Source organism: Suncus etruscus, chromosome 9 (assembly GCF_024139225.1).
Source record: "Suncus etruscus isolate mSunEtr1 chromosome 9, mSunEtr1.pri.cur, whole genome shotgun sequence".
NCBI lineage: Eukaryota > Metazoa > Chordata > Mammalia > Eulipotyphla > Soricidae > Suncus > Suncus etruscus.
The window spans coordinates 82,553,473-82,567,473 of record NC_064856.1 but is presented as its reverse complement, the minus strand read 5'-3'; the positions used below and the strand labels follow the sequence as shown (position 1 = coordinate 82,567,473).

Sequence of the window (14,001 nt, the reverse complement as noted above, 5' to 3'; positions counted from 1 at the left end):
ATACAACAAAACTAGGCTGGTGGGGATTCATGGTTTTCTTGTGGCTTTCTGGTTATCTTCCTTTGACTGTATTTCTCAATGTAGTTCTGATCTGAAAGGCTTGTCTTGTACTTGCATTTGATCAGTGAATGATTTCAATTTTGTTTCAAATCAGAAGAGCTCCCCCTTGGGGTATCCTTGCTACTATACTTCAACCAGGCAACACTGACTAATTCAAGTAAAAAGATGTCAGCATCTTGGATATTTTCCTTTGTAAGCTTTCCAGAAATTACTGTTTTCTTAATTCCAACAACATTATGATTATTTGTTGGCTCACCTCAGGAGGTCTCCCTTGTAAAACATAATGAAGTAGCCAATAGTTTTCCTGTTTACTAGAGAATGGTTGAAAAAATTTTGGTACAAGTGAGTGTTGTAAGGACACTTCTTAGAGCAGTGACTGCCTCTTCTTACTTTGTAACTAAATAATATAGAAAAATCAGCCTTAAGGAAAGACTGTATTTCTAGTTCAGTTGCCAGCCTTGAAACAGATACTTAGCAAATACAAATAAGTGAGTGGTGCTACATAAAACTGGCCTCCCCTCCCACAGGCCTGTGATTTCCTGTATACAATAAAGTATTTCATATTACATATTTTATATTTCAACTAGCTGTGTAATCTTAGGTAACTATTATCTGAGAAGATGTCCCTTCAGGTCCTATGTGGCTATAATCTAACAACACCTTCAAATCTAGTCATTTTATGGAGCCCCCTGTGAACTGGGTGATACCAAGAAGGCATCATATTGTATCTAAACAGGAAATGGTGAGGAATGTTCACTAAATAATGGTTAGATTTGGGGGCCGGGTGGTGGCGCTAAAGGTAAGGTGCCTGCCTTGCCTGCGCTAGCCTTGGACGGACCGCGGTTCAATCCCTCGGTGTCCCATATGGTCCCCCAAGCCAGGAGCAACTTCTGAGCACATAGCCAGGAGTAACCCCTGAGCGTTACCGGGTGTGGCCCAAAAACCAAAAAATAATAATAATAATAATAATAATAATAATGGTTAGATTCCTCTTGCCTCAAATAATTACTTTAAGTATGGACAACATTTTCTTTTTGAACAAAGAAGCCCAGCTGTCTCAGCTATTCTCATCCTTTGGAAAGAGTTCTGTGACAGAATTCAGAAGGGAACTAGAGTCTCCATGGGCTTCTACAAGCCTGTGAGCCATTTGAGCAGAGCAGGTGAAATTTTTTCCTTCAAATCTAATTTTCAAGGACAGATCATAGAGAAACATCTTTGATATTATATTCTCATTTTAGATCCATATGTGAAAGGCGAAATTAAAACTGTGTTCAGTGAATATAATTGCCTTTAGGAAATAGGAGGAAATTGTCCTAACAGATGTTCATGCTTATCCAATAATAATAGTGACACACTGTGTTTATTTGGAACAGACTAAATTATGCCTGCTGACTTCAAGGTCCCAGTGCAAAATCCTGGATTCAGATCCTGTGGATTTATCACACCCCCTGGAGGACACTGGCTTTCCAAACCTCAGAATGGATTACCCTCTTCCATTAGAGTGGGCTTATCCCTTCCAAAAGATAACATCTTGTTTCTTTGGCCCGCAATTCCCGGACTTCTTTCAAAACACAATTTGTGAAATCAATGTGTGAGAACACATGACCATGGTAAGTGCTCAGCGGGGTTGCAGCAATAAATATGTCAGGTATATAAACTATCTGATGCTATTTATTTTAGTCCTTAAGAAGACAGTATTGGGATATGAAACATTGCAGTCATTTTTCCCAACTTCTCAGGTTTCTCTAACAATGCATAGATGTTGGCAGACCTTAGTGGATCATGCTAATTTATTTGCAAATCATCAAAGGAAAGAAGAAAATGTATGTCTCCAGGCAAGTGAATGGACTGAACAAACACACTGAGAAACAGCAATATTTTCCTTCTGCAGAAGTAAACATGTCAACATGGTGATAAGGGTCCTGTCCCCACTCCTGGATGAACTTTAAGGGTGAAATGGCTTATATCTATGGACCTCGCTCTGTAGTCCTTTCTCACATAGTATATTCCATTAGTCAAGAAAAGTATAATCTGGGGCCGGAGTTTGCCTTGCAAGCAGCCAATCCAGGACCTAAGGTGGTTGGTTCGAATCCCTTCCCATATGGTCCCCCATACCTGCCAGGAGCTATTTCTGAGCAAATAGCCAGGAGCAACCCCTGAGCACCACTGGGTGTGGCCCCAAAACCAAAAATAATAAAAATAAAAATAAGAATAAGAAAAGAAAAGTATAATCTGCAGCAAGACAGTGAATTGGGTTAGAAGAATATTTCTTTGCAATGATTCCTAAAATGTTCTATTAATGACAGTGATGGTTCAGCGTTTTCTGTGCCTTGATAGGAGGCATTTTTAAGAACCCATTTTTAATTTGACGAGATATAAAACTGAGTCACAAGGAATATGTAAGCGGTAAAAAAATGTGGGAGAGAGGAAGTAAATTACATGCCTCTCCATATATATACACCACAAGATGGTATTTGAAAGATGATCCTTCTGAACATTAAAGTTTATGCTGCCTTTGATTTGTGTGGTTTTATAAAATACTAGCTACATTTAGGGATCTCAGAGCATAACATAAGAACAGAAATACTTTGGCTTAAATTTGTGTGTACTTTGTTTTTCTATTTTTTCTACATGTTCCACATGGATTTGCCCTCTTTGGGGTGGATTGGGCCACATCCAACTGTATTCATGGCTTACTCCTGGTTCTGTGCTCATGATCTCTCCTGGGGTGCTCAGGAGACTATATGTGGTACTGGAGATTGAACTGGGGTTGGTAGTATGCAGTCCTTTAAACCTTAACCCCTTAAACCTTAACCCCTTAACTCCTTAAGCCTAGCCCCTGTAAAATAGCTCCTCAAATTCCCTCCCTGGATGGCAACTGTATTACTTTCTACTTCTCACTTATACACCTCTATTTCTGTCATTTCTTTGTAGTTAGTTTGTTTTGTTTCGGGGCCACATCCAGTCATGCTCAGGGATTACCCCTGGCTCTGCATGTAGGATTACCCATGGTGGTTCTTGGGGGGCTGATAGGATGCCAAGGATAGAACCTAGGTTGGCCTTGTGCATGGCAAATGCCTTACTTGCTGTGCTATAGTTTTGGCCTATTTTCCTGCCATTTCTTGAGCCTGGGAAGGGGCAACCTCCAGGACTGGTGGAATAGGGATTTATCTCCAGGTCCTTTCTCTGAAAGCTTTTTGCTTTTTATTCCCACTAGAAACGAATCATCTCTTCATCTACTAAACAATACCCTACGTAAACATCCTAGGTAAGCAACACCCTAGGTAAATGCTTCTTAACTTCAAGCTATTGATAGCTAAGGGTGAATTATTATTGTTTTCTTTGGTGGGGGGACCTACCTGTGCAATGAAGAATATTTAGCAGCCTTCCTAACCTCTACCCACTAAAGGCCAATTTCCTATCCCTACTGAGTTGTGTCAACTGTCTCTAGGTACTGCCAGATGTTCCCAGGAGAGGGGAAGGCAAAAATCATTTAAAAAAAAAACCCTGCCCCAAGGACTCTCCCCAGCTCATATCATAGATTTGGAAAACAAGCAAACTTTTGTCAGTATCTAGCTCAAAACTACTAATGAATAGAGGATTTTCTGGGTACATTAGGTTAATCAAGCCAGACCCTCAAAATATAAATAAGAAAATATAAAAAAATTAAATTATTGGATTTTTGCTCTTAGAAAAAAGCTTTATAGAGGGACCAGAGAAAAAGTATAGGGTTAAGGTGACTGCATTGCATGCAACCAACTCATTTTAATCCTTGGCACCACAAATGGTCCTCTGAGCACTGCCAAGGGTCACTCCTAACATTCCAAAGACACAGACAATATTTCCTCAGAACCTTAAGGTGTACCTGCTCCCTACTGCGAAAAAGAAAAAGAAAGAAAAAGCTTTATAGAACTGAAGTTTTAATATTATGGTCTTTGACTGAAATGAGAAGTCATCAAAATAAGAATGTCTCTGCATCTTTTTAAACATTAAAATATTACAATTGAAGTCGCTATTTTCTGACAACTTTTATAGAAATAAAAGTAAATCCCAGCATAACATGGTCCCCTGTGCACTACTGAGTCTCCTCAGCATGTCAGATATGCCCCCCAAATGAATAAATACAATTCCTCTGAAACTTACAAACCCAAAAGAACTTTGAGAGTAAAAGAGCAATTAATAATTCATTTAAACAGAGGTTGTTATGGGCAAATCTAAACGTAGTGTCACTCTACAAATACGCAAATATAATGGAATAGTTATTTAAGTTCCAGGCTTGGGATAATTAAAAACATATTTTTGCACTAAATAGGACATCAAAAGTTGTACTTAAGTAGTCACTTATAACTTACAGATTAGATAATATTTATTATCTCTGGGGAAATTTTTTATTTAGGCTCTTGGACTTTCTTTAAATATATTTTATACTAATAAGAGAAAGATCTGGAACACTGATCACAACAGATTACTCATTTGTTTTGTGATTTACTGAGAGTTGGAATACAGGCAGTATTGACTAGTATCAGATATCTAATGACTTGTTTTTTCTAAGCAACTTCTCATAAACTTTTGTAACGTCTTCAGCAGCAAGCTGATACTATGTTTAAGCCTGTTTACAAAGCTATTAATAAATGTGATGTGGCAACTTCAGGAAGAGAGTCAAAATGCTTTTTCTCTTCATTGGCTGAAAAGTTTCCTGCTTACTTTGACAAGCGTAAATTACCAACATCTTTGATACATACTGGATTATTCAAGGAAAATGTAGTGCAAAATCTTTCATAATTAGAGAAACTCATTGTTAATGCTTCCATATATTAAAAAATGAGATTTCATTGAGTTAGGAATAATTTTAAAATTAAAAAGTAGGGTTTTAATTTTGTGTGTGCTCAAAATCACACAACATAATTCAGGTTTGGGCTGGCTGATGTTGTTTTGAAGCCAGTTGACATTTTCTGATTGACAAACTGAAATTTTAATAATTATAATTTATTTCATACTATATGTGAGGCACCTTGTAGGCATTTTATATGTTATTAGGTTATTGTTTAAGAAGAAAAACAAAAACAAGTGTCTTGAAGGTTATAGCCTCATTCAATAGTTACAAAAATTATCACAACAAAGAATACAGAAGTTACCCAAAAGTGATGGACAAAAACAAGAAGCAGAGGAAGATGTAAATATCAGATCCCCAAGTCTGGTCTTTCTACTGTCCTCTACTTATAGAAGAAAAAATTAGAAATGTGAAAACAAGGCTCAGCTTTGAGCCCAGGAAGGCCAGCAGCCTATGGAACAGTAGTGGCACTACTTACATTTATGTATCTTACACAAGAGTCCTAGGTGAAAAATACTCTTCCACTTTACAGAGAAAGACAATCAAGTGATGTTTACCAGCACTTCCAACATTTCCTCCATTCAGATCCTCCTGGTGGAACTGAGAGCTTTGAATTAGCGAATCACTCTATATGCTTTGTTTCACATTTATTATCATGCTAGTTTTATAAACAAGGGTCCTGAAAACTTAACGTCATTCCCCAAGGTCACAGTTATTGGCCAAGAGAAGATTTGATACCTAGCACTTTTAATAACCTGGAATTCTTTCTTTTTTCTTTTTCTTTTTTTTTTTTTGGAGCAAGGAACACCCCTAAAATCCAATCCTCAATTTTTCAAGCTGACATGAGCATTGAGAAGGTCTCTGACTAGAATTCTGAAACAAAATTTCTTATTTTTGGATCTGGATGAAAGACAAAATAATTTCAATTTTCTTCAAGGTTATTGCTTACTGGCTTTCTCTTTGACTCAACAAGAGCAAAAATGCTATCTTTTCTTCAGCCATGCTATTGATACTGTCCAGAATGCATCAATTAATTAGAAACAATAAAAAATAGAACCTCTCTCTATATAAAAAAAATTAGCCATTTCTGAGTGCATCCCAGGCACAAGACAATTTACATGCCTTGCCCATCTAGTTCTAAGAGGTGCTGTTGCTGCTTTTATCTTGAAGAGAATTCATACCTTTCAGAGCTGAGGTGAATTTCACTCAACCAGCTTGACATTTATTTAGCTCTATCAAAACAGCTGCCCTGTTGATATCATAAAGCCCAGCTGCTTACGAAGCAGAAGTTTACCCAGACCAACATTCCAAACCCTTCGAACTCTCCTGCATCCAAATGGCAGAGCAGTATATTTACTGGGCATCTTTAAAATCTGCTTTTGTGCATAGAAAATGAAAATAAGTCAAAAAATGACATTGCTCCCATTTCCATCTCACCTCTGTCAGTCTCACTCAAGGTCTTGCTCCTTTTTAAACGATCTGAAATATTCTGACTTGGCTGCTAGTCATTTATCTGTCATTCCTACTAGAACATAAGCTCTGTGAGAGCAGGTTAGAATTCTTGATCCTAATGTAGTCCCAGGCTCTGCCATGCCACACATGGCATACTAGACAGGGCAATAAATAGTTGTTGCACTTTGAGTGAATGGAATAGAAAGCATAAAGATGGCCCTGAAGAGGGACATGGGTGTGGGGAAAGGAGATATGCCCTTTTTCTGACAGATTACTTGATTAAAAAAATCCCCAGGATCATTTCTAAAAGGCAAAGAATATTCTAAAAAGCAATGACTTTCAGGGGAACTGTAATTATGGGATTTTAAGACATTGCAAGATTTGGCCTGATTTTTGTCTAGGTGAAGCTCTGTTTAGGAATTCTGGCAATTCCCCTTCCTCACTCCCCCACCTTCTCCTTTCAGTCCACCTTTAATCCACCTTTAGTAACTGCCCCTCCTGGCCCTGTTGGCCAGCTGCACATCCGGGTTCTCAAAGGACAGCCCAGGTGACTCTTTATAAATGGCACATCGCTTAGCTGCCTGAAGAGCCACAGCCTTTTGGGAAATATATATGCACATGTATATATACATAGATTTAAGCTAAATCGTCCTTTGATGGGAGGGAACAATGGGGTGAGGGAGAGAAGGAATAAAAGAGAGAAAGAGAGAGAGAGAAAGAGAGAAGTAAAATGCCTGCCCCTGAGGCAGGCTGGAAAGGATGGGTGAGAAGAAAAAGGGCATCAGGGAGGGTGAGAGGGAAACTGTTGACATTGGTGGCAGGAAATGCGCACTGGTGAAGGTTGTTATACATTGTATGACTGTAGCCCAATCATGAACAACTTTATCTGTGGAAAAAAAAAAACTATTAACAACCTTGTAACCAGAATGTTTAAAATATGTATTTTAAAAAGATAATATACCTTTTGCTCTCAGAATTCTTCCCTTATTCTGCTTTTCGTCAATGATACTTCTGTATATTAAAAGGCACTGTCTACTGAATATTGCAAGTGAAAATTGAATTTTTTCTTCTGTTACTAATGTCTTTTTAATCACTGCGGGGCTAAAAGACCAGTCCCTTCCTTGCCCTTACATTAGCCCAATATTCCAAACATAAAATGTAGATATTTTTTACAACATACATTCCATTTAAAATATATTTGATACCTTTCTTTTGAGGAGGACATACACTCAGCAGTGCTCAAGGCTTAGTCTTAGCTCAGTGCTCAGGAATCAGGCTCAGGGAACCACATGGGATACCAGGGATTGAACCCCGGGTTGACTGAATGCAAGGCAAGCACCTACCCATGGTATTATCACTCCACCATCTCTTTTATCTGAATATTTATACGCCAGGAAGGGCTGACTTCAGTGAGATACTTTATGGCTCAATACATCTGAATGATTTATATCTCGGTTTGCCTAAGCACTTATGCTAATAAATTTAACAGATTCCCTGGTATTGGCTGGTCCTTCGTTTTGTTTAGGGTGTCAGAGTGGAAGGAAATAAAGCTGTGTGTTACTAAAGAAAAGAGGAAATTGATCTCGAAAACAAAGTTGCAACACAAACACAAACCTCTGCTAATAGAGTGGAGGAATAACAGGAGGAACAGCTCTTGGAGACAGATTTTTTTTTTTTTGGGCCACACCCGGCGTTGCTCAGGGGTTACTCCTGGCTGTCTGCTCAGAAATTGCTCCTGGCAGGCACGGGGGACCATATGGGACACCGGGATTCGAACCAACCACCTTTGGTCCTGGATCGGCTGCTTGCAAGGCAAACACCGCTGTGCTATCTCTCCGGGCCCGGAGACAGATTTTTTTAGGTGAAGTTAGTTTCTTAAGGATAGATTCACAAATGTGAGTTTTAGCAAACCAATTTACTTAAGAGTATTTTGACTTTTTGTCGTTAAATCCTAATTAAAGAAAAACTGACTATTATGTCAAATATACAAAATAGAGGGAAAGAAAACATAATAAAAATCCAGTCTATAAAATCTTTGCCATTGCACTTTATACGTTAAAAATACAAAAGAGATACTTGGCTAGAATCCTTTACGCTAGAAAATATTTTAAGATTGGTTTTTTTTTTTTACAGGTGCAGAATAAATTGGGTTTCCCCTCCCTCTTTTTTTCTGTTCCCCATTTTTTCCTTGTTGTTTGCAAAGTTGAATCTGGGGTCAGGAGTTCTAATTGTAACCTCAGACTGGAATTCCAGATGGTGCGCTCAGCACTGGAAGCAACTCTCAGTTCATCAATTTCATGGGCCTATGTATCTGCGCTGGCCACGGCCCGGCCTCCATCCCCTCAGTGGCATTAATGCAGAACAAATTGAGACATATCCTCTATATAATTAGTTCCAGAATTTAAAAAGATTTACGGTACAATAATAGAGGCAGCGCTGCGGAATCCTTTCACTGGAGACTCTGGGCGCTCGGGGACCATCTCAGAGTGGCATCAGACCAGAAGGGTAATCCTGGCTTTTCCAGGCACTGCATCCTGGGGAGCGGGAAAGTTTTTACACAGCGCGGAGAGGTCCCGAGATTCCCCAAGCCGAGGCAAAGAACTGAGTTTGAACCGCAGATGAGAAAATTGGCCAAAAAGTTCCTTTCAAATAAACAGAGGAAGACGGGGGAGGGAGGTGAGCTGTAAGAGAAAATCCCTCACTTTTATTAGTATTTTAATTTTATTAGTGTGATTCAAAGAAATGAAGTTGGAGTGGTCAAAGAAATGAAGTTGGGCTTGAAGCTAGTCTTAGCCCCTGTCCATCGGTCAGCGGGGGTGGGATGTGGGGGTAGATTGCTAAGCGTTGGAGTCCGCGAGGGAAGGAGGAGCAGCGGGTCTGACGCGTGGAGCTCTGCAGCTCCGAACGCTGCAGCTGGACTGGTTGCTTCGGAGCGCTTGTTCTCCTAGCTACTCCATCGTCCCGGGCGCGGGCTAGTGGCCCCAGCCCTTGAGAGATCGCAGAAGCCCAGGGAGATGCCAGGAGTGCAGTTGGGAGTTCACTCTGATCCTTGGAGCCGAGACTTTGCGAGACTCTCTGTTCGGCTCTCAGAGAAATGCAACTGGCTACATTGGAATCTGCTTGTGTGGGAACTGGGTCCGAGGAGGGGAAGAGGTCCTCCTCATTGGCATTCCTGGGAATTTTGAGCCATGGGACCATTAAGGTTACCTTCCAGATCAGAATGCTGCTTTACTAATGTACATACTTGTGGGGGATATTCCCATCTCTCTGTCTTGCTCCTTCCTTTCCGGAGGTTAAAATTAGGAATTAGAAGCTGAAAGACCTGTGCTTCATTCAGTGCGGCTTTGCCACTCACTTGCTACGTGACCTCGACACACAATAGTAGCCGCATGCACAACGTTTATGAGTTTATCAGCCATCACACCCGTCTAATTGTCGACACACCAGGACGTGGGCGCTAGCATCCCGTTATCCTGTCTGACCAAGAGGAACCCCGAGGCGCCAAGAGGCTAGGAAGGCTTCGAGGGGGTTGCACAGCTGCAGGCGACGCGCTGGCTCGACTTCATGTTCTGACATCGACCTAGCCCTTGCTCCTAACCAGCCTTTGACTCCAATCTGCTCTTCTCAAGAGTCCTCCGCAGAAAGAGGGGCGGGGAGGCTGGATTTTCAGCACTGTCCATTAGTCATTCTAACCAGATCTCTTGTGCCACAAGCCTAGGTGCCAACCGGCAAGGGAAGGGGATGAGATGGGGGTAACCGAAGGAAGCAGTCAGTCAGGTTAGGACCGCATGTTTGCAGGAAGAAGAGGGAATTGATCCTGCTAGACATGTCTAAATTCAACCGGGTTGGGGAGCCGCCTCCCTGGATAACCCAGCATAAACTTGACCCAGGGGCCGGGTGGAAAGTCTACAGTCTTAAGACCACGACCTTGGGAGACTTGAACATCGCTGGCGTGGTCACCTCCTTATCCACAAAGAGGTCAGGGCCAAGCTCCCCCTTCCCCAGTTTGAAATAGAGGGTTGTACTACTGTCCTTCCCTTCCTCCAGTATTCTCGGACAACAGAAGGAGGAAGGTAGAGGAGTTCTACATTAGCTCACCACCACCCTCCCACACACACAGGGGGGAAAAGCCTTTGACACCGGGGATTCCAACAACAAAGCTCGCAATCACCCTGCATCAAACACTTCTCTCCCTCTCCCAAGAGGAGAGCAAACAAGAAATAATCTACATCTTTTCGTTTGGAATGGCAATTCTTGGCTTTTCGGAAAAGCTTCTCCTCCTAGAGCGCTTGTGAGTTAGGAAAAATGCTTTTTTCCTACAATCAAGAGCGAATACAAGTAAGAAGTGGAAAACTATCTGAGTCCTATAAAGGGCGGTGTCCTGAGAGTTTTGGTGTCGCCTGGCTTTTGGCCACCAAAAAGACAAAATGCGTACGCTCTCTGCCAAATCTTTCTGCCCGGCCCGCAGCGTTGCAGGTTGTGGGGCCCGACGTGCGACAGCGGGAGAGACCCAGAGAGCAGAGGAGGAAGAGGCAGGCTGGCTTTTTTATTTTTCTTTATAAAGAAAAAACTTCGGAGTGGAGAAGCTTTGGAGAAGCCAAGTGCTCAACGTGCAGTAGGAATGTGTGCTGAGCCACGAAGGTGGCCGGAGGAAGCAAGCAGTTGCCCGTGTTTTATTCTCAGGGACTCCAGTATCTGTGTGATAAGAGACCCCAAAAGATAATTGTCGGTTCTGACCCCACACACATGCTCTGGATCCACAAACAGGGTTCACAACTGCTTCCTATACTCGGTGTAAATAAACTAAAACCAAGTTTGAGATGTAGGCCAAGACAAGCTCTTGAAAAGGCTCCGTTTCGTTCGGTGTGGCATTCCAGTTCTTTTGCCTGGGTTTGGCTGTAAAGTTGTGAGCCAGGTTGCTGGATCTCTAGGTCTCCCGGGTGCGGGAGGCCCATACTCCTCAGCCAGATTGCGTGGTCGCTACTACCTCTTAGGCTCTCCTGGGAGTTTCCACGCATCCCTGAAACTGTACCCCAGTTAGTCTCCCCTGTGCTTCTCTTGGTCTAGGGTCCGTTTCCCCGAAAGCCCTTGACTACTTTGGAAGAACCGAAAAACTAAATCCAGACACACCTGCTTGGGATGTTGGGTGAAGGCAAGAGTTTAATCTGACCTTGCCAGGCGCGTAGTGTCCCAGAGGTGCGCGGGGCTGTGGTCCACGGACCACGCTGACCACGGTGACTCCTCGGCCCATCTAATTGGTCACAACGTGAAATCGTAACTTCCGAACACTCAACGGGTGGCCCCTGCCCTCGGACTGGGCACACACATCTCATCACCTACCCCAGGCGCTTAACTAGTCTCCAGGACTATGGGGGGGGGGGGGGAGTTTTTGGGCATTTCTGTGTTTTCTCTCCTCCTCAAAACTAGCCGTTGTTTATCCCACTTCACAGCCAAGACACTAGAAACTTCTCACCTGGAAGGAAGTTAAATGCCCGAGGCTACAGGTTTAGGTCAGCGCAAAACAGAGCGCAAACCTTTCCCCAAGGAACCGCAATTGTTTATGATAATCGATGCAGCCCCTCCAGTAGCCTGCATTTGCCTGGCCCATGTCTTAAGTCTATTCACGGGAACTCATCCCTCTCTCCAGTAAACCCCCCTTGACCATAGAGCCATGAGAGTGCGGAGTTAGGGAACCTGCCTATTGGAAATCTCGGAGGAGGGGGCACTGAGGTTCCCACCCCCGCAGGAGCTCCCCCAGTCCCTGTCTCTAACCCACTAGTGAGATCTCACCCCCACCCTCGACCCGGGACAATTTCCGCTCACCTCAAGCCACGGGCCAGTTCCCCCCAGTCTCCCACACTTGCTAAAGTCAAGATGGGGAGGTGGGGGGGAGGAGTTGGGGGTCCCCCACCCCACCCCCAAGCCAGCTGGGAACACAAGGCGGATAGATGAGGGTGTCTCCTAGTGGGACGCTCCCTCGGGCCCGCTCCCCCGCACCCGAGGCTAGGGCGGCCCCCTCCCACCCCCGCCCGTGCCGCGTGCGCCCCAGCTGGGTCGGGTTGGGGCCGCGGTGTGAATGGAACGGCCGACACTCCTTGGCTCCTCCTCCTCCTCCGCCACCACCGCCGGCCCCTCTTATTTGAGCTTTGGGAAGCGGAGGGCAGCCAGGCAGCCGGGGTAAGGAGTTCAGGGCAGGGCCCACACCCGGGGTCCTCGCCACCCGACCGCCTGCCTGTCGGCTCCCCCCTTTCCCTTCCCGCCCACCCTCCCACTCATTCCCCCACGCACTCACCCAGAGCCCGGACAGCAGCCGGGGCGCCGGGGGGCCCCCAGCTGCCTCCTCGCCGCGATCCTGGACTTCTTCCTGCCGCTGGAGCCCGCTGCTCCCACGTGTGTCCCGGAGCCGGCGTCTTCGCCGACGTGCCGCTCCGGGCCTGGCTGCTTCCCGCAGCCAGAGCAGCAGCAGCCAGAGCAGCAGCAGCAGCCGGGGCTCCGCGGCCCTTCGGGGAGCATCTGGGCCAAGTTGGGTGCGATCGAGCCGAGCGTCGAGCGTCTGCCGGGCCGGAGGAGCCGAGGGCCGTCGGTGGCTGAGTCGCAGCAGATGGGCTCCGACGTGCGGGATCTGAACGCGCTGCTGCCCCCGGTCCCCACGCTGGGAGGCGGCGGCGGCTGCGCCCTGCCGGTGAGCGGCGCTGCGCAATGGGCACCGGTGCTAGACTTCGCGCCCCCCGGGGCTTCGGCTTACGGTTCTCTGGGCGCCCCTGCGCCCCCGCCGGCCCCGCCGCCGCCTCCTCCTCCGCCGCCGCCGCCTCACTCCTTCATCAAACAGGAGCCGAGCTGGGGCGGCGCGGAGCCCCATGAGGAGCAGTGCTTGAGCGCCTTCACCGTCCACTTCTCGGGCCAGTTCACTGGCACAGCTGGAGCTTGTCGCTACGGACCTTTCGGTCCTCCTCCGCCCAGCCAGGCGCCCTCCGGCCAGGCCAGGATGTTCCCCAACGCGCCCTATCTGCCCAGCTGCTTGGAGAGCCAGCCCGCTATCCGCAACCAAGGTAAGCAAGTCCGGGGAGCGCCCCTCGACGCGCCCGCGTGGGTGCCGCTCTGTGACGGCCCCTGTCCCACACCCCGTCTCCACCCTAGCCGTCTCCCCCGGGACATCACGGTGGAGGAAACAGCAGCCCCGGAGTCCCCAAAGGGAGGAGACGCCCAGACATCCTTCAGAGCCAGGAGCAAGGCTGTTCGCTTGAGCCGGGAGGTCGTCTGGGGGTCTCTGGGTTCCAGAGAGACTCAAAAATAGCGAGACTTCCAAACCCCTTTGGGAGTTGGGAGAGAACCGGTGCTTTGTTCGGTTATGTCTGGGGCAAAAGTTTTGTCGCTTAAGCTTCCCTTCCCGGTGCGTGCCACTAGCCATTAGGCATTAAACTTTTGGGATATTTAGACAGATTTGGGATACGGATGAGCGCAGGCCGTGCTGTTCCCGATACGTTCGAAAGTTCTGAGTAATAGCCAACCACTTTGCTGGGGTGTCGCCGCGCGTTAGACGCGCTGTAAGCATCGTGGCGCACTGGAATGAGAGTGTGAACGGGCCCAAGACGAAATAGCCGCTTTCGGGCAATTGTGGGCGTCGGCGGGCTCATGACACCTGTCTTTGGTGGCGTAAG

General features: G+C 45.6%; 1 protein-coding gene across 1 annotated transcript in view; it reads left to right on the top strand.

Moving 5' to 3' along the window:
* The first annotated feature begins 11,831 nt into the window (after positions 1–11,831).
* Positions 11,832–14,001, top strand: part of WT1 (WT1 transcription factor) — a 53,791-nt gene continuing 51,621 nt past the window's right edge. Inside the window, 4 exon segments of the mRNA XM_049780696.1 lie at positions 11,832–11,927; positions 12,011–12,225; positions 12,346–12,670; positions 12,672–13,392. Of these exon segments, the coding sequence (XP_049636653.1) occupies positions 11,832–11,927; positions 12,011–12,225; positions 12,346–12,670; positions 12,672–13,392 (1,357 nt within the window).